The sequence below is a fragment of the Zalophus californianus genome, chromosome 7 (genome assembly GCF_009762305.2).
Source record: "Zalophus californianus isolate mZalCal1 chromosome 7, mZalCal1.pri.v2, whole genome shotgun sequence".
NCBI lineage: Eukaryota > Metazoa > Chordata > Mammalia > Carnivora > Otariidae > Zalophus > Zalophus californianus.
Window position 1 is genome coordinate 113,949,388 of NC_045601.1, and position 26,157 is coordinate 113,975,544.

At 42.7% G+C, this 26,157-nt stretch overlaps 1 protein-coding gene across 1 annotated transcript; it reads right to left on the bottom strand.

The window, feature by feature from the left end:
• Positions 1-2,640: 2,640 nt before the first annotated feature.
• Positions 2,641-10,677, bottom strand: SRSF3 (serine and arginine rich splicing factor 3). Its single transcript, XM_027602123.2, has 6 exons — positions 10,522-10,677; positions 8,388-8,595; positions 6,996-7,130; positions 4,783-4,821; positions 4,262-4,348; positions 2,641-4,086 (listed from the first exon to the last, which is right to left on the bottom strand). Exons 2-6 carry the CDS (start codon positions 8,591-8,593, stop codon positions 4,059-4,061), a joined length of 495 nt encoding a protein of 164 aa, XP_027457924.1. The 5' UTR covers positions 8,594-8,595; positions 10,522-10,677; the 3' UTR covers positions 2,641-4,058.
• Positions 10,678-26,157: the final 15,480 nt, after the last annotated feature.

Consider the following 26,157-nt stretch of genomic DNA (forward strand, 5'->3'; position numbering starts at 1 on the left):
TTTAAAAAAAATAAAAATTTATGGGCGCCTGGGTGGCTCAGTTGGTTAAGCGACTGCCTTCGGCTCAGGTCATGATCCTGGAGTCCCGGGATCGAGTCCCACATCGGGCTCCCTGCTCAGCAGGGAGTCTGCTTCTCCCTCTGACCCTCTTCCCTCTCATGCTATCTCTCATTCTCTCTCAAATAAATAAATAAAAAATCTTAAAAAAAAAAAAAATAAAAATAAAAATTTAGACATTTCGAGGAAGTTAATTCTTTCAAGAACTTTTAGCTGTCCTTAGTTTTATATCCTGGTCATTTCCATTTCCTTTTACAAATGAACAATCCCAACATTTAACACCCAACAAAAGGGTAGCATTAAGCAACTTTCCCCCTTGGCTTGATTTGCAGATTTAGGGCTGGTCAGTTAAAACCATCCCTGAAGGATGCTAACTTTCCCCATATGAAACCTGAATGAGGTACATACTGAAACAAAGGTGCCATTTCCAAGAAAGACTTGAAAGACGGGGCAAATCAGGGGCACCTAGCTGGCTCAGTGGGTACAGCAGGCCACGACTTCCAGGTTGTGAGTTCGAGCCCCCACATTTGGTGTAGAGACTACTTAAAAAAAATAAAAGCGGCAAAAGTCACCTACAATTTTTCTGGAAAGCCTAACTTTGCTCTGGAAATAATTAAATATTCTCCATATAAGGACCTCTCCAAATGACTAGGAAGTAACAATGTTTCCAGAAAGTTTCACTTCCTCAAGACTAAATACACACCTGTTAACTACACAATGTTTTATGTATGTCACAGAGAATGGAAGAAAAACTAAATGAGATATGTAGTATTATACCCATGTGTTATCAGTCAGTCTGGGAAACATTTTGGGTGTTGTGTTCTAAAGAAGAACGAACTGGAATACTAAGTCTAAATATACTGTTAACAGTCTAAATACTGTTATCCTAAGTTTCTGCAATCCCAATAAAGGAAAAGAACAAAATCGAGCAGTTATACTAGGTTTATCAAGACAAATTTTCAATGATTCTTCTCAGAATCTCCCAAGTGTGCAATACAACTGAATTTTTTGCCATATTCCAAAGAATCTTTCAAGAAAATAAAGAGCATTTGTATGGGCATAGAAAACTGAATTCAACACTATCAAATTGTTTTGATAAAAATATACTCCAACCCAGTTTTACTTCAGCTACTTTAATTATAAAAATCTTTCATATTCTCAAAAAAAAACCCAGAAGGCAGCAGTCTAGTACAAAAATATACAACTGGAAGACATTACCACCAACTAGATCTGACAACTAAAAATCATGTTCACGACTCTGAAAATAAAAGCAAATTAAAACAGTACTAAACCAGTGGTCTTATTTAGTCATTTAATCAGGGATATTTATCACCTTGAATTCTTTCAAATTAACACAGTGCTTGATTAAAAAAAAAAAGGCTAACAGGCCTGGAACTAGGCTGTATTTTGAAAAACAACTCTGATAAACAGCATTCCTGATAAAGCACTGTACTAACATGAACCGTATTAACTCTCTAATAAAAAGCAACCAGGACTTCCCATCCAGGTAGGTGTGAGTCTAACTAAAAGTGGGAGAAAACATCTACAGATCACAACTATGTAAGGAACTGTGAAAGTAAACAGTAGATGTTATCTACATCTGATAAAATTAAAATTCCTCTGGCTAACTTATCTTCACCCTTCTGCTTAAGACATGAAGGTCAGAAGTAACCCACAATTAGGTGGGAACCACAGATTATTCTGGAAAAGCATAAAAACCAACTATAATCCTTGTATCCTTAAATCACCCAGTATTAATAGTGACCTCTAGTGAACACCTGTAGTCATTACACTAGCGGTCAGCTTTTGCGACTTAACCTCTTTCAGTATTGTACTTAACTCAAGAGGATGCAGGGACAAAATTGGCTAATGAAACAATTTTAGAAATCACAGTAACCAGAACTTTTAATAGCCAGAAGCTGCATGTGCAGTGATTTTAACAGCTTCTATCTCCCCCTCCCCCAATTTTTTTTTACAAGCCATAAAAACTGCTGGGGCTTCTGGTTAAAGTGATTGCAAATTTGGCGTATGTCAGAATAACTCCCTGAGATCGACTTTTAGATTCTGTATAAAGCCACATTATACACATAACCTACTAACCTTTTTACAAAAACCCTTCCAACTGAAAGCTCTGCAAGCTGTATACTGCCAAAAACACGCACATGAACATCCGCTCACAAGAGCGGTGTGATTATACTGATACACTGTACTACACTTCATGACCTCCTATCTACCTTTCCTTGTTGTGTACCAGAACAGTTCTGGGCTATGAGAAAATGCCAAAAGACAAAAGACCCAAAAAGCCAGAGCTCCCAGTACATCAATAGCCTTTAAAAAGGTCTTTTCTAAGGCGGCTCATATTGAATCTGACAATTCTACCTATGACACCAATGACTCTCCTCCTTTGTTGGTGTCTGCATGAAGTTAATAAGGACCACTGGAAACAATTTGTTTAAGATCTACATCTTAGAAAATCTTTATAGGCTCAACTCAATGCAATAACTCATCTTTCATATTAAAGTCAGTACAGCATAATCCAAAACTACCTTTAAGTAGCACATTTAAGGAAACTAAGCCACAAGACTGTTTCATTATGATTTAATCTAATTGCACAAAAATTTGAAATTACAACTCCTCTGGATTTCTAAGAGGAAGGGTTATGCATGCCTCCATATTCAATTCTGCACTGTTACATTTGAACCATATATTGAATTTTACATCATGATGGATCAATTTAGAATTCCCATGCAACACCTCAAATTATGTAAAATGGAAGCAATGTTTAAGCTTTGTGGAAAGGTCTCATGCTAATGATAAAAGCCTTTTTTATAGGGTCACTTCGGGTTATAATGTACCAGGTTGCAATATTTTAAAATGTTGGTCACAGAGTATCATGGTCTTTGAACTGGCTCCTAACTCCTAAAAAATGGTTAAGTACAAACAATCACGTAGGTGACAACCAAAAATTCCCTTCAGCCTCAGTTGTGTTTCTTCTAAGATTTGTGTAACCAACTGATTTCCATGGGACAAGAACTATGGTAATAGTGGGTTCGACTATTACACAATTATGCTAATATTTTATTAATTCAAAAGCACTTTACAAGAAAATAGAAGTATGGCTTCCAATAGGAATGTTATACCTGGACTTGATACCAAGCTCACAGATTTTAGTTTTGCAAGGAAAAACAGGCTTTCGGGTTAAACAACAATTTGTAACCAAAACTTTAATCCCAAGGATTCTCACAAACATATTACAAATGACAGCATGAAAAAAAATAAATCTTGCACAGTAACTCAAAGTTTAGCTCTACAATGTACCCTTAAACTGGCAGGCCGTTGGTATCTTGAGTAGTTTAAAATTACCAAATAGAGACTGTTACAAAGAGCTGTGTGTTCATATACAGCAATCACATAAGGAACTTATGACCTAAAGCAAAGATAAACTAACTTTCTTGCAACTTCCAATTCTACACCAACTGGACACCCCTGCCCAATATGAAGAATAGTTGGTTTTTTTTTTTTTTTTTTTTAACCTCTAATCTAGTTTAACAGTGCAGCTTAATTTTTACCTGCTGGCTTGTGTTCACACCAGCTTTTAAAAGACTGCTTCTTCAACTACAGCTGCATACTATTATCCCAGCTTTGGAAAGACTTCGTTCAATTTTTGCCGGTTTTCATGATATTAAATGTCAAGCTTTAGCTGGGCAGGAGTTAGAGGTTTATTACCAGTCTAATAGAGACTAAACTTCAAAGCAAATTCAATTTTGCTTAAGGGAACATTGTAAAGTAACAATTCTTGATATTACATGCCTCATATGATCCATTCAAATCATAGAGAATTACATCTTTGTCACTGTTCCGAGACAAACAAATGTGAACAGCTAAAACATCTTAAAAATGCACCAAGCTTATGAAGTCTCAAACAAAACTTGAATTTTCTGTACATACTCCTGTCAAATGAAGTTATTTCCTGTACACCACTCCTCTTGCAAAATGGTCTTCTATTTCCTTTCATTTGACCTAGATCGGCTAAAAATAAAAAACAAAAACAAAAAACACCAAGAACAAAGTTAATATACATGACTCAATGACACAACTACATCAAAGGCTTTATGGAAAAGTAGTAAAAATAATCAAAATGGCTTCAGGTGACCAGTTCTGTTTTTACTTGTTTATACACAGTCCAAGTCATTAAAGATCTTACCTACGAGACCTAGAGAAGGATCGGGAAGGCTTGTGATTTCTCTCCCGAGACAGTGATCTCTCTCTCCTCCTATCTCTAGAAAGGGACCTAAAACCAGGGGAAGAAAAATAGGACCATTCAGAATTACACAACAAACATCTGTACAAAGTCTTCAAAAACTCAGTTGGTTTGGGGCGCCTGGGTGGCTCAGCTGGTTAAGCGGCTGCCTTCGGCTCAGGTCATGATCCCAGGGTCCTGGGATTGAGCGCCGCATCGGGCTCCCTGCTCCGTGGGGAGCCTGCTTCTCCCTCTCCCTCTGCCTGCCTCTCTGCCTACTTGTTCTCTGTCAAATAAATAAATAAAATCTTAAAAAAAAAAAAAAAACTCAGTTGGTTCATTCCTGCAACACTGGCTCTATTACATCACTTGATTCATTACTAAAGCCAAAGTCTTTTACCATTAACCATTTCATTTAGAAAACAGTGTAAGAACAGAAGCGCTGTCATTTCTGAGAATATGCCCAAAAAATGGTAGTTATTTACCTGCTCCGGCTGCGGGAGAAGCTTCTCCGTCTTGGAGATCTAAAAGCAGAAACAGGAAAATTAGGCTAATTGTCAATTAGTATTTATGGCGTGAGGCATTTCCCAACTTTTCAATCTCACTGTTGGGCCCAGTGAATGTGCCGAAGAACTGGCACCCATCGTCCAAAAAAAATAAAACAAATAAATAAATAAAAAACAGGGAAAAAAAAACAGAAAAGAAAAAAAGGCACAGAAGGATTAAGGAACCAAAAGCTCAAGTGAAAAGCAGGTATTCCAACCATGGATTCACTTTAACAAAGAATGCTTCACAGCAGATCTGTCCAATGCAAAACTTCATGTCAAACTAACTTCACTACCCAAACACCACACCAAAATATAGTCCCACAAGTAGTTCCAAAAACAGTACCATAAACCAGTATTTGGAACCCATGCAAACCTATAAGTCCGTGACAAGACTTAGGTACCAGGTGGATAGTGTAATTTTGTGAAAACGCGCTAGGTGTAAATACTGATGCCATTAAGTGCTACATTAGAACTGCATTTGTGATCGTCACATTTAAGAGTGTGTTTAGGCTTATAAAAATTACCTTAGCTTGGCCCACTTCACCCCCAAAATTTAAATTTTGAAAACTGTTAGTAAAACCATTTAAAGGTGATAGGATTCAACAAATTTTTGCTAGAAAGGAAAGCTAAATCTGTTAGAGTTATTAAAATTTTTAGTTTGGCATCTCACACATGCAAATAAGTTTCACTTGAAGGTCTAGTTACATTATGAGTTCCCTATCACCCTTAAAAGTTTTATTCAAGCAATATATATGTACGTTACCATTCAATTATGCACAGCCAGCCTTTGATCCAGAAAAAAGAATTACTTTAAGCCGCTTACTCCTTATTTTAACCAGCAGTAAACTGTATAAGCAGGAAAAACTTACTAGTTTTGGGTTTCAACAAGCTAGAAATGGTGAGGTGAGGCTGCCGGACTGACGGCCAGGAAGAATTTGCTGAAAAGGTTTTGCCAGATGTTGCGTTGGATTTAGTTGGTTGGCGAAGGGGGTGTTGTGGATTTTTCCTGCTTTTTTGTTAGCCGAAGGCTGCTGCTGTAGTTGTTGTGAAGACATTTGGTAAATAAACAGCTGAGCTGATTGGCCAGGAATGTGTGGGCGGTCGAGGTGGCTGCTGCCGATTTGGTTAAGGTTGGAGAGAAGGCTGAGAGAAAACAGCATGCTCGGGAACCAAAGGGCGGTGCAACCTGACGACTGGCCATGCCTGGGTCATGTGAAACGACACCAGCCAAGCTGAATGGGGCGCGCTGGTCACATGACGCTGAAAGGGCTAGTTGACTGGCTAATGCAGACTCAGAGGGTGGTGAGAAGAGACATGATGGTGACTCTGTAACGGGGTTCATTTTTATTAATAGATGGACCAAAAAGCACAAAAAAAAAATGAAAAACAAGCCATCAGTACAACCATCTATTTAGCTAACAAATACTCTTTATTATGATGGGCAACAGTGTGTTGTTTTGTTTTTCAAAATAGCAAAAGGGGCAAGATTTTGAACTCCTATCTCCTAGAAGGACTTCACTCACCTGTAAGAGGTAAATTCAGTCCTATAGAAACTATTTTGGAGGTTTGAGGAGATGTGGAGTTAGCATCCAGACAATACTGCCTGGTCCAAGAATGATGCCATTTTCAATTATAAAAAAACTGAAATCTCTCCTATTTGGGTTTGAAGAACAGATGACTGGGATTACTTTTTTAGCCCCCTTTATCGGTCAGTGACTTTAGTTTCAGAATGATTTCTACTTTACCAGTTGTAACATTACAACAGCTGCCTGGTTGATAAATACTACAATCGTGCTAATAGTAGAAAACACATTTTTGTGAAGAGCTAGAGTTGAATGTAATGTTTGTCATTATGGAGTCAAGAAATGGAAAAAGGCCTAAATTGAAGGGAAGACTTGGAAAGATGCAACTAGAAGATGAACTAGAAGATAGATCCAAGATAGAAGTTACTGACTACCAACATGAACAGTGACCTAAAGACAAAAGCCAACACTCAGCACAACTCACATACCCCAAACTACACCCAGCACATGTTTCATAAAAACCTCCGATTCTTCAAAGTTTAAAACCCACCAACAAACTTTAAGCGAAATACCTGCTCCTATTAGCTACTCCATTACACCAATACCTCTAAACACGCTCTCAAGTACCTGCGGCGAGGTGGAGGACTCCTTCTCCGATAATCATCTCGAGGGCGACGACCCCAAGACGGTGGTGGGCCACGATTTCGACTTCTCTTTTCACCATTCGAGAGTTCCACTCTTACTCGACAGCCACATAATGTTCTGAGAAGAGGAAGAAACATTATTAAATTTAAAAGAGCCTGACTTTCTAAGAGATGTGTATTACAGCAAAAAAGAAAGCACTCCTACTTAGCTTCTTTGCAAAGTACACACCTGAATGCCTGTAGAATCCTTAATACCAGAACAAGTTTTTCTCATAAAGAAAACCAACTTCCTTACATTTTAGTGCTTTGTTCGAGTCCATCTAAATCACTGGGCTCAATGTTAATTTGTTAATATTACAAGTGTGAAACCCCTGGATTCATCCTCAAAGAACTAGTTCATTTGTACATCCTGCTGGGACATCCCCCAGCACTTGTTTACTGATCTTACTGTATTTGCTGCTGGTCTTTCTTCTCCCTCCACAATCCCTCTCCATGCAAAAGCAGTGAACTGAAGCATTTTGGCCATTTCACATCATCTCCCCTCAATGGTCACACAATAACTGACACTTAGGATACTGCAGCTAAGAATAGTTGGGAACAAAGTAATCCTCCACCTCTTCATTGTTCCACATCCGTTTAGATAAATCACCATTATTTGGACAGTGATTAAGAGGCAGGGTCCTGGAAAAATCTGTTTCTATAATCTGCTCGGATACACTACCTTTTATACAGCTTTACAGTCAACCCTCAGGCCCCCTTAACTTTTGGATCTTAAGGATTAACCATTTCTCTTGGTTTCATGAAATCCAGCAGTTTTCAAAGACCAGAAAGGAGGGGGAGAAGGGCAGCACCTGTTCCCTCTAAGACTCAGGTGTTACTTTATCAGCCATTAAGAGGACACCGTAAACACAAAAGGAAATAACTACATATTCCACCTTAAATATCTAAACACGTAAAAGATAATGGTATAAGCCCACGTAACCATCATCCAACTACAATTGTCAGTTTGTGGCCATTCTTATTTGAAGAGAGTACCTGATCTCCAATTGTTTCAGAAACAATTCAAAGGTGACACCACGGGTGACACTTTGTGGAAGGTTTAGATCAAAATGCTTTAATCACATTTTGGATGCAAAAATCCACCCAAGAATTGACCCACTAAACTTCTCTTCACTGGCCACCTGAATAAAAAGATCTTCCTATGTATCTCCATTAAAACCGTTCAGTCCTTTTTCATTGCAGCAAAGACTTACGTAAAGCCTCTAAGAACATTAACTTCAGATAGCCAAAAAGCCATCTAAAAGCCACATATCCTAGGCATTTTAAATATTAAAAACACAACATATTTATCAGTATAAATTAGTCATTAAATTACCTCCCATCTAGTTCTCGAACAGCATCGGCTGCATCTCGGGGATCTTCAAATTCAACAAAAGCAAAGCCGGGAGGGTTTCTAGCAACCCACACACTTCGGAGTGGTCCATAATAGCCAAAAGCTCGTTCCAATTCAGTCTTGTTACCATTGTTTCCAAGATTACCTACATAAACCTTACAGTCCAATGGACAGGAATCACGATGCATTTCTGTAATAAAAAGAATACCGCAAACATTAACCATTTATGCAATAATCTACACAGTGACAAACAGATCCTTAAGAATGCTGAAATACTAAAAACCCAACAAGTTACTACCCTCGAAACACCCATTTTTCTCTCATCTGTACTGATAACCACAAAGGAAGCCAGCACGAATTGCATTAAGAAAAAAAGGTCTCCTCGAAAAATTGAGGGGGGAAAACAAACACTGAAGGAGCATTTACAATCTGGGCAGAGTTACGGACTTTATTATTACAATTAATCTCAAAAATAAAGCACTTAGAAAAGTAGGATAACTTGCTCAGAAGCAAATCCTGGAGACACAAAAACCAAATGAAACAATGCTTAAAACCAGACAGTAGTTAAAGCCGAGCCACTTGAATAGTGGTACTAATGTGCCCTCATAAGCAAAAACTTAACCAGCTTCACTCCTCAAGCAGCTAAGTCTCAGGTTTTTTAAAAAAATGTACATCACGGCAGCACTACTCTCAATAGCCAAAATCAAAAGATAAATAGATAAGCAAAATTATCCATACAATGGAATATTACTCAGAACAAAGTACTGATAAATGCTTCAAACATCAATACTGAAAACAAGCTATTACAGATGCCAGACACAAAACTGCACATACTAAGAGTCTAGGTATATGAAATATCCAACAGGTAAACCCAGAGACAATTTACTGGTTACCAGGGGCTGGGAGAGAGGGCAGAGGAAATGGGGAAAAGCTGCTTAATAGGTAGGTAGGTATAGGTCTCCTTAGGGGATAAAAAAATGTTTTGGAACTAGACAGGATGGCTGCACAGCACTGGGAATGCAATTAGTTATCACTGAATTGCACTTTAGAATGAAATTTATGTTAATTTCACATCGGGTGGGGGGGATTTCTTAGAGCACATACTTACTGCCCTTTGGGGGCTTATATTTGATAATTCCGCAAAAAGTCACCTCGACAACGAATCTAATCAACTTGATCAGTTTAATATTTTTTTTTTTTTTTTTTTTTTTTACTCATGAGAGACAGAGAGGCAGAGGGAGCAGCAGGCTCCCAAGGAGCAGGGAGCCCGATGCGGGACTCGATTCCAGGACGCTGGGATCATGACCTGAGCCGAAGGCAGATGCTTAACCATCTGAGCCACCCAGGCGCCCTTGATCAGTTTCAACTGCAAAGTGTAGCCAACCCAAAAACTCAGCTTAAGGGCTTCTCATAAAACACCACGTTCTTCTCACTCGGAGATTATCCAATTAAAATAACTAGTGCAGACACATCCTATTTGCGTGACCCCACCCTGTACCCAGGAGTTCTGAAGCCAAATCATTGCTGGAGGTTGTTTTAAAAAAACTTAGCTGTAAACCGTTTCAGAGTAACTATCAACGGGAAGCTGCTCCAAGAACAATGCTACTCAAGGGAGATCCTTCGCTTAAAAAAAAAAAAAAGTGATAGGATGTATAAAGTCAGATTAAGATTAGATGAAAATACAGGGGAGTACAGAAACCAAGTAATATGGACGAAAAGGTCCAATCTCGATTGGTGACTTGAGAAAAAATTCCTGAGTAGCTTCCAAAGAAAACGGGGGGGGGGGGGGGGAGGAGGAAAAAGGCGCCATAAACTGAAAGGCCGCGCGGCCCGAGTACAATTCAGTTAGCGGCTTCCCCCCCTTCGCCTCAACTTTCGGGTAATTTCACTTCTCACTTCACCCCCCGCCCCGTAAAAGATTATAAACACCTCCACTTCGAGGCCCAGGTACATTCTCTGATGGGTCAAAAGCCCCCGCCACCGCCCCATGCTGAACGTCACAAAATGGCGGCGGCGTCTCTTTGTCTCAACCTGGCGCCGCCATTGGGCCTGGTCCCTCCGCGATACTGTTAAAGGGCCATTTCCCACTACACTCCTTTAGCCGCCGGTCACTTACCGAGATCTTGGGTTGGAAAGCGGACGCTCAAATCCACACACCCTCAGATGGGTCTTCCCGCTTCCCGCTCCCCTCCCCGCCCGGCTCCCGCAACGCTCTCGCTGACCTGGCGTCCACGAAATGGCGGACGACCGCCGTCTCCTCGCCCTTATTTATACGCCACGCTGAAATCACATGATTGGACGGGCTCGTCCAATGAGAGGCGGAGGAAGCCGTGACGTTACGGCCACAAACGCAACGAGAATCGCGGTTGTTGGGAGCGCGCTCTGGCGGTGCAGCTCGGACCGGGGAGACGTGGGCCGCCGGGCTCCGGTCGTCTCAGGCCTGGGGCTTCCTCGGGTGTTTACGCGTGGCCGACCTCCAAGTTACCCTCAGTTCCCCTCTCCCTCGTCTCCGGGTAGACTGGGTTTTCATAACACCACTGTCGTCACTCCCAAACCCCGATTGAGCCGTTTGCTCCAAATAAGATTTAGATACTAGATTACTTCATTAATTACTTCATCCTGGAGAACGGTTACACTGGAATGAAGACCATCGCGTTTACAAACGTGCTTTAGAGTTTCTCCCAAGGTCACTGAGCTGTGTGTGGCCAAGCTGCCACCAGATTGTGTCCGCCCACGTCCCACACTATGGAAAAGCCCGATCCTGGAAAGTCGGCCCGATTCTGGCTGGTTTCCTGCCTCTCACGCAAACCGCAGCGTTTGGCAGAGAGGGGGTAACGTCATTAGCCCGGACTCAAACTGTTTAATAGAAATCAAAGGCAAATGAGACCAGTCAGGCCATCTGGACGCTCACCTTTAGCAAATAACAGCAAAAGGAACTTCCTGAAGAAGAATTAGTTTAAATACTGGGCCCCCAAACGAATGCCAGGAAGGGCACCTCTGGCCTTTCTCCTGGATGAGCCTAGGTTGCTATGTGGACTTGAGGGTGGGGCTCGGGTCCTCAGACCACTCATATCCTCCTCTGTGTTCCACTTCCCCTAGAAAAACAGAGCCACAAGAATAGTTAACTGCTGGGAGAGAAATACCTCAATCGTGCTCGAAAAATGGTTAGGATCTCCCTCTCTGGAACAGTGAGTTAAGCTGGGAAGTTTGTCTCGTGTCCTGAAACCTACTCCCCTACCCTCTTTCAGTGCTGTCTGACTTATTGCTAAAATTTAAATCTCTCAAGAAAAATAAAAAGAATAATACCTTGTATTTTCAGTCACAAGGTGAAAGATATGCCATTATTGACTTAAAGCTCCCAGATACTTTCTTTTGAAGCCTTACCTCCTATTGTGGCTCTACCAGGTTTATCCATAGTGGGGTGGGGGAGGGGGGGAATACAGAAATGTAATGGCTCTGAGCCTTAGTTTTCTCACTGTAAAATAGGAATTTCATACTGCAGGGACAGAGCCAGGACCTGTGCTGGCCTAACCTGGGGGTGTTTCCCAGGTGAGAGGGGATTTTAGCAAACCCCTTCTCTTCTTACTTTTCTTTCCTTCTCTGTATGTTTTTCTCTTCTGGCTCACTTACATTGCCTTGGTTTGATCCCCTCCTCTGTGTGAGCTTTTCTCCTCTTTTAAATTTCATTTTCTTCTGCCAAAGCAAAGGCTTTAAAGGCAGACAGTCCTGAATCTGAACTACCAAAGTCCCCCTACTTACTACCAAAGTATCTTGAGAAGAACCCCTTAACCTGTCTCAGAATTATTTTCTTCTGTAAAATGGGATAATAATAGTCTTGCAGGGTTGTTACTGGTTGTCTCCTCCCACAGGAACTTCAGCTTTTGTCTGTTGTGGTCACTCCTGCATCCCTGGGGCCTAGAAACAAATCTGGCACACAGCACATAAACATATTTGTTTTTTGTTTTTTTAATATACATGTTTTAAGATTTTATTTATTTGACAGAGAGAGAGAGCACTAGCAGGGGAAGTGGCAGGCAGTGGGAGAGGGAGAAGCAAGCTCCCCACAGAGCAGGGAGTCTGATGCAGGGCTCTATCCCAGGACCCTGGGATCATGACCTGAGCAGAAGGCAGACGCTTAACTGACTGAGCCACCCAGGCACCCCTAAACTTGTTTGTGTAATTATTTAATGACTTAAAGAAAGTATGTATGTAAATCACCTGACAATCTCTATTCAAAAAATGCTCTTTTCGGTCGCCTGGGTGGCTCAGTTGGTTAAGCGACTGCCTTCGGCTCAGGTCATGATCCTGCAGTCCCGGGATCGAGTCCCGCATCTGGCTCCCTGCTCAGCGGGGAGTCTGCTTCTCCCTCTGACCCTCCCCCCTCTCATGTGCTCTCTCTCATTCTTTCTCTCAAATAAATAAAAAAAAAAATCTTTACAAAAAATGCTCTTTTCAAAGAGTATCCTATTCTTTCCCACCATTTTTCCTGTTTTTTGGTTTCTGTGTGTGATGCTCGTCCAGCATGCATCTTTCAATGGAGCACTCTTAATCCCTCCAGCTGTATTCCAGGATACATTTTGAACCTCCTATGGCCATCCACACACACTTTTTCATCTTCTGGTAACAGCATGCAAAGTGAATTATCCATTTAAATTATGGATTATTTTAATGTTGCTTTAAATTTATTCAACCACCAACCACTCTTGGAACCACATGAAGCTTTAAAGGGCCCTATCAGCATTTCTTGGTAGGGATAAGGAATGGGGATCGTATGTCAGAGTAAACATCTCTCAATCTCCTCTGGGGAACTACCTTTCTCACTGTAGACCGTGGTATTGATTCAGGCAGGTGTGGTTGGGTTACTTAAATCTTTCCAGTTCTTAGCACCCCTCCCCCACCCCAATTAGTTCAGGAATGGATGAGCAATCCAATCAGACCAGTCAGCTGCTAATTCGCTAATTCTAGCCCTGCTACTAGGTCAACCAGAGGTGTGCTCATTTCTTCTGATTAGTGGGTTCCTGAGCCAGGGCAGCCATCCTGTTTCCAGAAGGGAAGAGGCAACCTGCAGTGGATCCAATCTAAAGGGAGAGAACTGAGAGATGCGGAATAGAGTCCTGGAACTCTTGTTTGAGAAGCCCTGATCCCAGTTCCACTTCTGGAATTCCCCAACGTACCTTCCCTAACACCTCACCCAATTTGCCTAAGTCACTTGATTTTTTTTTCCTGTCACTTGCAAACAGAAAGATTCCAAATACTTCATAGACCTATACCTCTGAAACCAATAATACACTATATGTTAATTAATTGAATTAAAATAGTTAAAAAAATTCCAAATACAGAAATTACTCTGACACAGACTTTTCAGTACCTCAGGTTGAGAATCACAGCACTGAGTTTTCTTCTGATTCTCAAATTCACCCCTTACCAATTCACTAAGTACTTTTTTTAAGGAAAAAAAATGACTGATGGCCAGGCATTAATATCTATGTATAAGAATTACTACTTTAGTACTATGATTGACTTCAAGTATAGAAGAAAATCTGTAAGAGCATGGGCATGACAAAAGTACATTAGCTACTTGGTTCAGTGACTGTCCTCGTAGGAAGCAGATGGCATATTCAACAAAGAGTTAACTGAAGAGGTAATTATTTATAGGGCTAAGGAAACCCACTTGGGATGAGGTTACTCCCAGTGGCAGCTCTTAGACCCTATGAAGCAAGGAACCGAGCAGGATTACCAGAAGCCACTAAATGCTATGGCTATGAATAGACGCCACTATGGCCTTAGGTAGAGGAACTGCAGCAGCCCAGTTTGGGGGGCGGGGGTGGGGATGGTTAAAAGTGGAATAACTGGACTAATCTCTCTTCCCATAGTCGCATCTTTTAATGATGACTTCTATTGCCCAAAAGCCATCGGGAAACCGGAGGGCAAGAGAAGTGAGTGATGCAAGCTTAGAGGTGAGCCTCACGGGGACAGAGCAGGTCAGAGAAGACCAGAAAACTGATTCAGGGATGTGTTGTCCAGAACAGCAGCCACTGGACACACATAGCTATTTGAGTCCCAATTAACCTGTGCTGTAAATGTAAAATACATGCTAGATTCCAAACACTCAGTATTTTAAAAAAGGAATGTAAAATATCTCATTTCTACATTGATGACATGTTGAAGTGATAATTTCTTCATGCATTGGGTTAAATAAGTGATATTATTAAAATTAATCTGTTTCTTTATACTTTTTAACTGTGCCTACCAGGGTGCCTGAGTGGCTCAGTTGGTTAAGCGGCTGCCTTCGGCTCAGGTCATGATCCTGGAGTCCCGGGATCGAGTCCCGCATCGGGCTCCCTGCTCGGCAGGGAGTCGGCTTCTCCCTCTGACCCTCCCCCTTCTCATGCTCTCTCTATCTCATTCTCTCTCTCAAATAAACAAATAAAATCTTTGAAAAAAAATTACATGTTTAGGGGAACCTGGGTGGCTCAGTCGTTAAGCATCTGCCTTCGGCTCAGGTCCTGATCCCAGGGTCCTGGGATTGAGTTCCACGTCGGACTCCCTGCTCGGCGGGGAGTCTGCTTCTCCCTCTCCCTCTGCTGCTTCTCCTGCTTGTGCTCTCTCTGTGTCAAATAAATAAATAAAATCTTTTTAAAAAAATAAATAAAATTACATGTTTAGGGGAGCCTGCATGGCTCAGTCAGGTAGGCGTTGCCTTCAGCTCAGGTCATGGTCTTGGGGTGCTGGGATCGAGTGCCGCATTGGGCTCCCTGCTCAGTGGGGAGTCTGCTTCTCCCTCTACCCCTTCCTCTTGCTCATGATCTCTCTCTCTCTCTCTCACGCTCTCTCTCTCTCAAATAAATAAATAAAATATTTTAAAAATTTTTCTTGAAAAGATCAGTCACATTCATTCAAATTGAGTCCTTATGTTTCTCTGTGGTAGGCTGAGAGCTGCTGCTATAAAGCTATGTTATAAGTATGTGCACCAGGGACACCTGGATGGCTCAGTCGGTTAAGCGGCTTGCCTTCGGCCCGGGTCATGATCCCAGGTTTCTGGGATCGAGTCTCACATCTGGCTCCTTGCTCAGCAGGGAGCCTGCTTCTCCCTCTCTCTCCCTCTGCTTGTGCTCTCTCTGTCAAATAAATAAAATCTTAAAAAAAAAAAAGAAGAAAAAGTATGTGTACCCAGTAGACTTTCCCCCCTCCACATAGAATATTCCAGGTGACAACTGGTCTTTTTATTTATTTATTTATTTATTTATTTATTTATTTATTCGATTTTTATTTATTTATTGAGAGAGAGAGAGAGAGAAAACGATAGAGAAAGAACATGAGAGGGAGGAGGGTCAGAGGGAGAAGCAGACTCCCAGCTGAGCAGGGAGCCAGATGCAGGACTTGATCCTGGGACTCCAGGATCATGACCTGAGCCGAAGGCAGTCACTTAACCAACTGAGCCACCCAGGCGCCCCATGGACTTTTTATTTTCAAAGCGGGGTGGGGTTCTTGTGCCTGGAAAGGAATAATGGCTGATTCTGATGGTGTTTTTGTTTTTGTTTTTTTTAAAGATTTTATTTATTTGAGAAAGAGAGAGCATGAGCAGGGGGAGGGGCAGAGGGAGAGGGAGAAGCAGACTCCCTGCTGAGTAGGGAGCCCGACTCGGGGCTCCATCCCAGGACCCTGAGATCATGACCTGAGCCAAAGGAGATGCCCAACCAACTGAGCCACCCAGGCGCTCCTAATTCTGGTGTTTTGATTAATATTAAATTAATCAGTTTCAAATTCTTGAATCTAGTTCTTTTTGTACTATTAAGCTAAACTTCCAACCATCGTTTTATTTTCTAAAAATTGAATGTTTCTTTTCTTTTTTTTTAAAGATTTGTATTTATTTATTTGTCAGAGAGAGAGAGAGCACAAGCAGGGGGAGCAGCAGAGGGAGAATGAGAAGCAGGCTCCTCACTGAGCAAGGAACCCTATGTGGGACTCGATCCCAGACCCTGGGATCATGACCTGAGCCGAAGGCAGACGCTCAACGACTGAGCCACCCAGGCGTCCAAATCGAATGTTTCTTAATAAGATCTATAATCCCCACTGTCTTTAGATAAATCTTTAATAGAATCAGAAATTTGGGGTGCCTGGCTGGCTCAGTCCGTACAGCATGCAACTTTTGATGTCTGGGTTGTGAGTTCAAGCCCCATGTTGATTACTTAAAAATAAAATCTTAAAAAAAAAGAAGGTAATGGAATCAAAAATTAATCAGAATTTCCCTAAGCAAACTTTACACACTTGACTGATTTAATTCCTTTAAATATATCCAGCAACATTTGTACATTTAATACACTTAATTTTCTGAAACATCGCAAAGGTCTATCACAGCAGACTGAATTCTCACAAGCAAGATCTCTAGTGTTCATGGATCAGAAGGCTTAATATTGTTAAGATGGCAGTACCACCCAAAGAAATCTATGGATTCAGTGTAATCCCTATCAAAATTCCAAAGGCCTTGGGGCTTCTGGGTGGCTCAGTTGGTTAAGCGACTGCCTTCAGCTCAGGTCATGATCCTGGAGTCCCAGGATCGAGCCCCACATCGGGCTCCCTGCTCAGCAGGGAGTCTGCCTCTCCCTCTGACCCTCCCCCCTCTCCTGTTCTCTCTCATTCTCTCTCTCTCTCAAATAAATAAAATCTTAAAAAAAAATTCCAAAGGCCTTTTTTTTGCAGAAATGGAAAGTCAATCCTCAAATTCATATGAATTCACAAGATGCCCCAGTAAACAAAAATAGTATTAAAAAATAAGAACAAATTTGGAGGACTCACACTTCCTAACTCCAGAACTTACTACAAAGCTATAGTACTCAATAGATTGTAATATTAGCACAAAGATAGATAGATAGACCAATGGAATAGAATTGAGAGTCTGGAAATAAATCCATACATCCACGGGCAACTGATTTTTGAACAAAGGCCAAGACCCTTCAATGAGGAAAGAATAGTCTCTTCAACAAATGATGTTGCGACAACTGTATATTCACAAGCAAAAAAAAAAAAAAATGAAGTTGAAATCCTACCTCATACCATACAAAAAAGAATTCACTGCAAATGCATCAATAACCTGAGTATTAGATTCCAAACCATAAAACTCTCATTCGAAAATGAGATTTGCCCAGGATTTGGCAATGGATTCCTAGATATGACACCAAAAGTACTAGCAACAAAAGAAAAAAGTTAAATTGAACTTCATCAAAATAAAAATGTTTGTATGTTAAAGGGTATTATTAAAAAAGTGAAAAGGCAGCTGCTATGTAATAAAGAATTTGTCTGGTCAGTGTCCCAGGTTCCTGACATTGAGCTTCTAAAACCCTTGGAATTTCCTGAGCAACCACATGATTAGAGGGTTGGGACTTTGAGCCCGCCCTACCGCTGGGAAGACAGGGATGGGGGTGGGGGCTGGCGATGAAGTCAATCAGGTAGCCAGTGGTTTACTCAGTTAGACCTATATAATCAAACTCCCATTAAAAACTCTAGACTGAAGCTCAGTGGAGCTTCCTGATTGGTACATATATCGATGTGCTTGAAGAGTGATTCTGATTCTATGAAGAGAGAACACAGCTCTGGGTTGGGGACCCTCCCAGTCCTTCCCCTATGCATCTCCCTATTTGGCGCTTCCTGATCTATATCTTTTTTTTTTTTTTAAAGGCATCTCCAGGGGTGCCTGGGTAGCATCTGCCTTCAGCTCAAGTCATGATCTCAGGGTCCTGGGGACCAAGCCCCAAATCAGGCTCCCTGCTCAGCGGGGAGCCTGCTTCTCCCTCTCCTCCCGCTTGTGCTCTCTGTCACTCTTCTTTGTCTCTCTCTCTCTCTCAAATAAATAAATAAAATCTTTTTTTTTATTTATTTATTTGAGAGAGAGAGAATGAGAGATAGAGACCACGAGAGGGAAGAGGGTCAGAGGGAGAAGCAGACTCTCTGCTGAGCAGGGAGCCCGATGTGGGACTCGATCCCAGGACTCCGGGATCATGACCTGAGCCGAAGGCAGTTGCTTAACCAACTGAGCCACCCAGGCGCCCAAATAAAATCTTTAAAAAATAAATAAAATAAAAAATAAAAGGCTTCTCCACACCCCACGTGGGGCTTGAACTCAGGACCCTGAAATCAAGAGTTTACTGACGGAGCCAGCAGGGCACCCCATGGCCTACATTCTTTTTCTTTTTTAAGATATTTTTTATTTCTTTATTTGACAGAGAGATAGAGAGCACAAGTAGGCAGAGCGGCAGGCAGAGGGAAAGGGAGAAGCAGACTCTCCGCCGAGCAGAGACCCGATGCGGGGCTTGATCCCAGGACGCTGGGATCATGACCTGAGCCAAAGGCAGACGCTTAACCGACTGAGCCACCCAGGCGCCCCCTACATTCTTTATAATAAAAATGGAACTGCAAGTATAGTGGTTTCTTGCATTCTCTGAGTCATTCTTGTGAATTATCAAACTTAGGGGGTCATGGAAACCCCTATATTTTAGCCACATGTTCAAGAGTAGAGGTGGCCTAGAGACCTCCAGATGCTGAAGCTGGTGTCTGAAGTGGAAGCAGTCTTGTCAGGAACCATGCCCTCAAACCTCCAGTTTCTGATGCTAACTCTGGGTGTCTACTATCAAACTGAATTGTAGTACACCGGTTGGTGTTGCAACAGGTGAAGTGGAAATGGAATAATAGCCTACAGAGCAGAAGAAAATATTTTGCAGGGGTGCCTGAGTGGCTCAGTCGGTTAAGCGTCTACCATCGGCTCAAGTCATGATCCAGGGTCCTGGGATCGAGCCCCATGTTGGGCTCCCTGCTTAGGGAACCTGCTTCTCTCTCTCCTCCCTGCTCATGCTCTCTCTCTCTCTCCCAAATAAATAAGTAAAATCTTAAAAAAAAATTTTGCAAATCACATATCCGATAAAAAAAAAGTCATATCATATATCTGGTAAGGGTCTAATACTTGGAACTAGTATAGAGCAGTCTCACAACTCAACAACAAAAAAATAACTCAAATAAAAAATGTCCGGGTGCCTGGGTGGCTCAGACGGTTAAGTGTCTGCCTTCGGCTCAGGTCATGATCCCAGGGTCCTGGGATCGAGCCCAGTATCAGGCTCCCTGCTCAGCAGGAGCCTGTTTCTCTCTCTGCATCTCCCTCTGCTTATGTGCTCTCTTTCTGTCAAATATGAAATAAAATATTTAAAAAATAATAATAAAAATAAAAAATATCCAATAGCATATTAAAAGATGCTCAACCTCATTAGTTGTTAGGAAAATGCAAATCAAAATCACAGTGAGGTATAACTTCACACCCATTTGGATGGCTATCATAATGTTTGAAAGGAAAATAAATATTGGTGGAGGTATGGAGAAATTAGAACCCTCCTACACAGCTGGTGGGAATGTAAAATAGTACAGCTGTTATGGGAAAATTTGGCCACTCTTCACGAAGTTGAACATAGAATTACCTTATGACCTAGTAATTCCACTTCTAGGTATAGACCTGAAAGAATGAAGACTGGTTCTCAAGTCCATGCACATGCGTATTCCCAGTGGCTGTATTCACAATTGCCAACAGGTAGGAACAGCCCAATGTCCATCAATGAATAAACAAATCGTAGTATATACATACCGTGAAATATGATTCAGCTGCAAGAAGGGATAAAGTACTGGTGTATTCTACAAAATGATAAGCCTTGAAAACATGCGGAGTGAAAGAAGCCAGGCACGAAAGGTCACAGATTGTATGATCCCACCAATATGAAATATTCAGAATGAGTAAATTCACAGAGTTAGAATGCAGATTGGGATTTGTCAGGGATGAGTGGGGAGCAGATTTTTTTTTTTAAGATTTTATTTGGGAAGGAGAGTGAGAGAGAGTGGGAGCGTGCGTGCACTAGCGGGGGAGGGGCAGAGGGCGAGGGAGAAGCAGACTCCCCTGCTGAGCAGGGAGCCTGGCCTGGGGCCCTATTCCAGGCAGACGCTTCACCGACTGAGCCACCCAGGAGCCCCGGGGAGCAGATTCTTAATGGGTGCCAGGTTTCTTTTTGGAATGATGAAAATATTTTGCAGTATTCTAAACCTCTAAGCAACTCTTATAAATGTAATATAGTAGGCTGAATATTTGTGTTCCCCACCACCACCAAATTCATATGTTGAAATGCTAATCCCATTGTGATCATATTTAGAGGCGGGCCTTTAGGAGGTAATTAGGTCATGAGCATGGAGTCCTCATGAATGGGATCAGCGCCCTTATAAGAAGAGGATAGAGGACCATGTAGCCCTCTTTCAACCATGTGACGACACATAGAGAAGCAGGCACACATAGAGACATATAGACACCTGGTGAACCCGAAGAGGGCACTCACCAGAACCAGACCATGCTGGCTGGCACCCTGATCTTGGACTTCCAGCCTCCAGAACTGTAAGAAATAAATTTATGTTGTCTATAAGCCACCAAGTCTGTGGTACTTTGTTAGAGCAGCCCAAGCTAGGACATTTAATAAATCAAATCTATACGAAATTACAAAAAAATTTTATTTTATTTTATTTTTTAAGATTTTATTTATTTGACACAGAGAGAGAAACGGCGAGAGAGGGAACACAAGCAGGGGGAGCGGGAGAGGGAGAAGCAGGCTTCCCGCCGAGCAGGGAGCACGGTGCGTGGCTCGATCCCAGGACCCTGGGATCATGACCTGAGCCGAAGGCAGACGCTTAACGACTGAGCCACCCAGGTGCCCCTGAAGTCCCTATCTTTTTTTATTTTTTTTATTTTTATTTTTTTTAAAGATTTTATTTTATTTTATTTTATTTTAAAGATTTTATTTATTTATTTGAGAGAGAGAGCACACGAGAGGGGGGAGGGTCAGAGAGAGAAGCGGACTCCCCGCCGAGAAGGGAGCCCAATGCGGGACTCGATCCCGGGACTCCAGGATCATGACCTGAGCCGAAGGCAGTGGCTTAACCAACTGAGCCACCCAGGCGCCCTCTATCTTTTTTTAAAGATATGTGCTGAGATACACATGAAAGGATATGAGGTTCTAGATTTGCTTCAAAATAATATGGGGATGGAGGAAGTGGACGGGGGCACAGATAAAGCAAGCTGAGAGTGGCTGGCTGAAGCTGGGTAATGGGTACTCTTACTATACCTCTCCTGTCTACTTCTGTTATATGTTTGAAATTTTCCATAATAAGGAAAAAAAAGGAGCGAAGCAGGAAGAGGAGAGTGGGAAGAAGAAAAAGAGAAGAAATAATTGTCCTGCTGCGGATGTCATAACAGTGTAGCATTTTATAGATTATGGCACATTTAGGGGTGCCTGGGTGGCTCAGTCGTTAAGCATCTGCCTTTGGCTCAGGTCATGATCCCAGCGTCCTGGGATCAAGCCCCGAGTGGGGCTTCCCACTCAGCAGGAAACCTGCTTGTCCCTCTACCCCTCACCCAACTCATGCTTGTGCACTCTCTCTCTCTTTCTTTCAAATAAATAAACCTTTAAAAAGAGAAATCTTTGGATTACAGCACATTTACATGCAGTCATTCAGAGGAGACAAGTGAGCTCCCAGCTTGTTCTTAAACCCCTTCCCTGCCAGCCACAAGAGCCCTGCCTGCCTTGGGACCGAGGCCAGCCTAACACATAGAAGACAATAAATATTCATCAGAAGTGAGTATGAAAGCTCTCATTCCCAGCCCTGCCCACACTTGCCCAGAGGCTCTGCAGCAATCAGTCCTTTCAGGCTTGGCCTTAGAGCAAAGACAGACTGTAAGATAGGGACCCCCCTAACAATAGCACCTTTTGCTCCTTGTCTCTTTCCAGCCTCACCAAGCAGGCCTCGATTGCTTCCAACTGCTTGCCACGTAGTTTAGAATTGAAATTGCAAGTATACCTAGCTGAAGCTTTATTCTCCAGGCAAAAATCTGTAGCTTGCTTCATGAGTTTTTGTTTGTTTTTATTTTAAAGTTTAAGAAGCAGGGCCAGAGAGCAAGCGAGGGCTGCTCATTCCAGGTTATACTTGATAGTTCTGTTCAAGTTATTACTTCCTCTCTCTCATTCACCACGTTGTGTCTGGGGAAGGTGAAGTCTTCTCAAAGTGTGTCACAGAATCAAAAAGTTTGGGAAACACTGAGTTTCAGGCCTTCCAAACTTTCATTTTAAGTTGGTTCCCAGTTTCCAACAGTCATCAGTTAAGGATCCAATTTTCCTGAGCCGGGAGCGTCCCATGACCATGGAAGTGTGGGAGTAAGCTGAGAGCTAATTTGAGTAATTCCATTTTCCCGACAGTGCCTACCCACCAAATACCTTTCTCTACGAGTAGCAACTCCCAACCCTCAACCCACCACACGCACTAATCTTTCACTTCGGTTTTCTCTGGGGATTTATCTGATTTATGAAATGTAATTGTACACTTGAAACCAGGAGAAACTGGGATATAGAAGGGTTAAGTAACTTCCCTGAGGTCACACAGCTTGTCAGGGATGGAGGTGGGATTCAAACCTCAGGTTTGGCTCCAGAGCATGATGATCATTTGAGGAGTGCAATGTAGCAATGCTCAGAAATTGTGGCCATTTGGAAAAGCTGCCTTTGACATCTCTGGGTGTGTGTGTGTGTTTGTTTCAGGTCCAAGGAACAACATGTTACATGAACACATGTCCTTCCTTGCTGTGTCAGCCCACTCTGGCAGCTCAGCTCCGGAGCCTCCTTTTCTGACTTAGGCTCCACCCTCTACCCCCACCCCCTCCGGGTGAACGTCAATGCCTGCCTCAGTGTATTGCCTTATTTGGTTCTCAGACCCACAAAGAGGTCTGGAAAAGGATCCAGGCCTGAGTAAAAGGATTGCTTATGCAGCTAGGGGGTGAGAAATCTTTACTTCATGGATCCTGGTTGGTGCTGCGGAAATCACAAATACAGGGAAACGAGTTTGCTCAAAAGCAACTACAAGAAGCAACTGAAGAGGGCCGACAGAGGTATCGAGATGTCACAAGTTCTAATGTGTGCTTAATTCTGTGCTTGGAAAGAGATTTGTCTTTTTTTCAGCTCCCCCATGGCTGTCTCTTTTTTCCCTTCTTTTCAGAGTTTCTAGGGCCTACACACCAACCTCTAGTTTATAGCCAAGGAAACTCACAAGCCTAGAAAGTGCAAAAAAGTTGGGGTAGCTGGTACCATAACTGTTGTCAGAATTTAGCAATGCTTACATGTAGCACTTAAACAACCTTTTAAACTGGGTTTAAAGAGTCTCTCTCTCCTTCTCTTTCTCCCACTCATTTTTTTTTTTTAAGATTTTATTTTTGGGGCACCTGGGTGGCTCAGTCAGTTGGGCACCTGACTCTTGGTTTCTGCTTAGGTTGTGATCTCGGGGTTGTAAGATCAAACACCACGTTGGGCTCCATGCTCAGTGGGGAGACTGCTTGGGATTCTCTCTCTCCCTGTGCCCCTCCCACACCTCTCTTTCAAATAAATACATCTTTTTTTAATTTTATTTTATTTATTTATTTGAGAGAGAGAGAGCGCGCACACGCCCACACATGAGCAGGAGGAGGGGCAGAGGGAGAAGCAGGCTCCCCTTTGAACAGGGAGCCAGACCAGGCTCAATCCCAGGACCCTGGGATCATGACCTGAGCCGAAGGCAGATGCTTAACTGACTGAGCCACCCGGGTGCCCTGAAATAAATAAATCTTAAAAAAAAAAAAGATTTTATTTTTAACTAATCTGTACACCAACATGGTGCTCAAGCTCATACCCAGAGATTGAGTCACATGTTTCACTGACTGAGTCAGCCAGGCGCCACTCCCATTCTCATTTAATCCTTGAAATTCGCTGAAGCAGATGTTCTCATTCTCTCCATTTTATGGATGAAAAAACTGAGGCACAAAAAACTGTATCACTTACCCAAGGTCCCAGAGCTCAGAATTACCAGAGCTGGGTCTGACCCCTGAGTCAGGATACTGGCCACAGACCCACTCTGCTTCTGAGCCCTCGAGGTATCTGGAATTCTTATTCTACCTAACCCATCACAGATTGATTCCCTTCCTCCTGCATCTGTCTTTTCCTTCTCAGTTTCATAAATTCCCAACTATCTGGCTTCTCAGTGCCCGCTAATGCAGGGAACCCTCATGGTTTCCTCTTGGTCTCTGTGGGGCACTCCAATCAGATGAGGGGCCACCAAATGTGGGGCATCGAACCTGGGTGGGGCCAGTGGCAGCCGCCTATGTAGTGAAAGAATTCACCCAAGGCAGAACAAAAGAGAGAATTTTATGGAATACTCCATAAGGGAGTAGCGTGCAGGACAGCAAAGGAGAGACTGCCTGCTCTGAGGTGGTGGTGGTGGGGTACAGTTATAGGATGGATTGAGGGAGTATGGGGCCAAATGGAATTTTCCCTTTTTTGGTAATCTCAGGAACTGTACCTGGTTGTAATTGGTCCGTTAGGGCCTATGGCTGATTTGAGGTGGGTCACCTAATGAGCCTATTTGCCTTCATAAAGGGGCACTGTGGGCCCTTTTACCTTATTTCAGGTTTCCAGTGCTCAAATTTGTTGACTGAAAGTGGCCTCTACAGTCTCCTCCTGGCTTCCTGTATGTCTCTCTCCAGGAGGGACCTTGTCTAGTTTCAGGACCTAAGTTCTTTGCTTTATCTTTGGTGGGGTGTTTAATTCCTTCGTGTTTAAAACATACATCCAGAGGTGCCTGACTGGCTCAGCCAGTGGAGCGTGTGACTCTTGATCTCGGGGTCTTGGGTTTGAGCCCCACAATGGGCACAGAGTTTACTTAAAAATAAAATTAAATTAAAAAACCCCATACATCCAAATATTACACATGCCCTTATGTCCCCAACATTCTTCAGACCTCTCAATTCACTCTTTCCATTCTATGCCCCACATTTGAGTCTCACTGCTTCCAGGCTACCTTTTTTATTTTTTTAAGATTTTATTTATTTATTTCAGAGAGAGAGCGCGCCCCCGTGCATGTACGATTGGGGTGCGGGAGGGGCAGAGGAAGAGGGAGAAGCAGACTCCCCGCTGAGCAGGGAGCCTGGGGCTCCATCCCAGGACCCTGAGATCATGACCTGAGCCAAAGTCAGATGCTTATCCTGCCTCCTTCCTGGTCATCCTGTCTTTCCTTTCCAGAAACAAGCTGCATACCTCTGTATTTGGTCCCCTTTGCCTGGAATGCCCTAGCTAGGGTTTTTCAAACTTTTGATCCCAACAGTAAAAAATACATGGGACAACACCACCCAGTACCCACAGGTACCTGGCCCAAGGGTGGGCACATCTCAACAGTGGTTGACAACACCACGTTCATGTTCAAGTTAGAATATAGGTGCCAGGTCACACCAGTTAGAATTACAATCCAGTTTGTGTCCACACCCAGGGGAGTTATTCAAAATATTTAACCCTGGTTCAGCCTAGACCCCAGCTAATCAAAACAGTCATGAGAGGCTGGCAAGAGAAGAGACTAGGGCTCAAGATGGGCGGGAGCTACGCACCGGGATAGGGATGGGGTTTCTCAGCGTAGCAGCTACTTACCAACAGACAGAAGTATTTGAATTTTTCCCCCCGTCCTCCCCGTTCTTGAATTTTTTTTTTTTTTTAAGAGAGAGAGCATGCAAATGAAGAGAGAACAGGGGTGGGAGGAGCAGAGGGAGAGAGAAAATCTTAAGCAGGCCCCACACTCAGCGTGGAGCCCAACTCCGGGGCTAGACCCCTCAACCCTGACACCATGACCTGAGCTGAGATCAAGAGTCAGACGCTTAACCAACTGAGCCACCCAG

Excerpts from the sequence above, each read along its gene's own strand:
- SRSF3 (XM_027602123.2), bottom strand. The coding sequence starts at position 8,593 with ATGCATCGTGATTCCTGTCCATTGGACTGTAAGGTTTATGTAGGTAAT. Across the intron at positions 7,131-8,387 it reads GTTCGAGAACTAGATGGGAG|AACATTATGTGGCTGTCGAG; the intron begins GTAATTTAATGA and ends TCCTCTTCTCAG. Across the intron at positions 4,822-6,995 it reads AGTCCTCCACCTCGCCGCAG|ATCTCCAAGACGGAGAAGCT; the intron begins GTACTTGAGAGC and ends TTCTGCTTTTAG.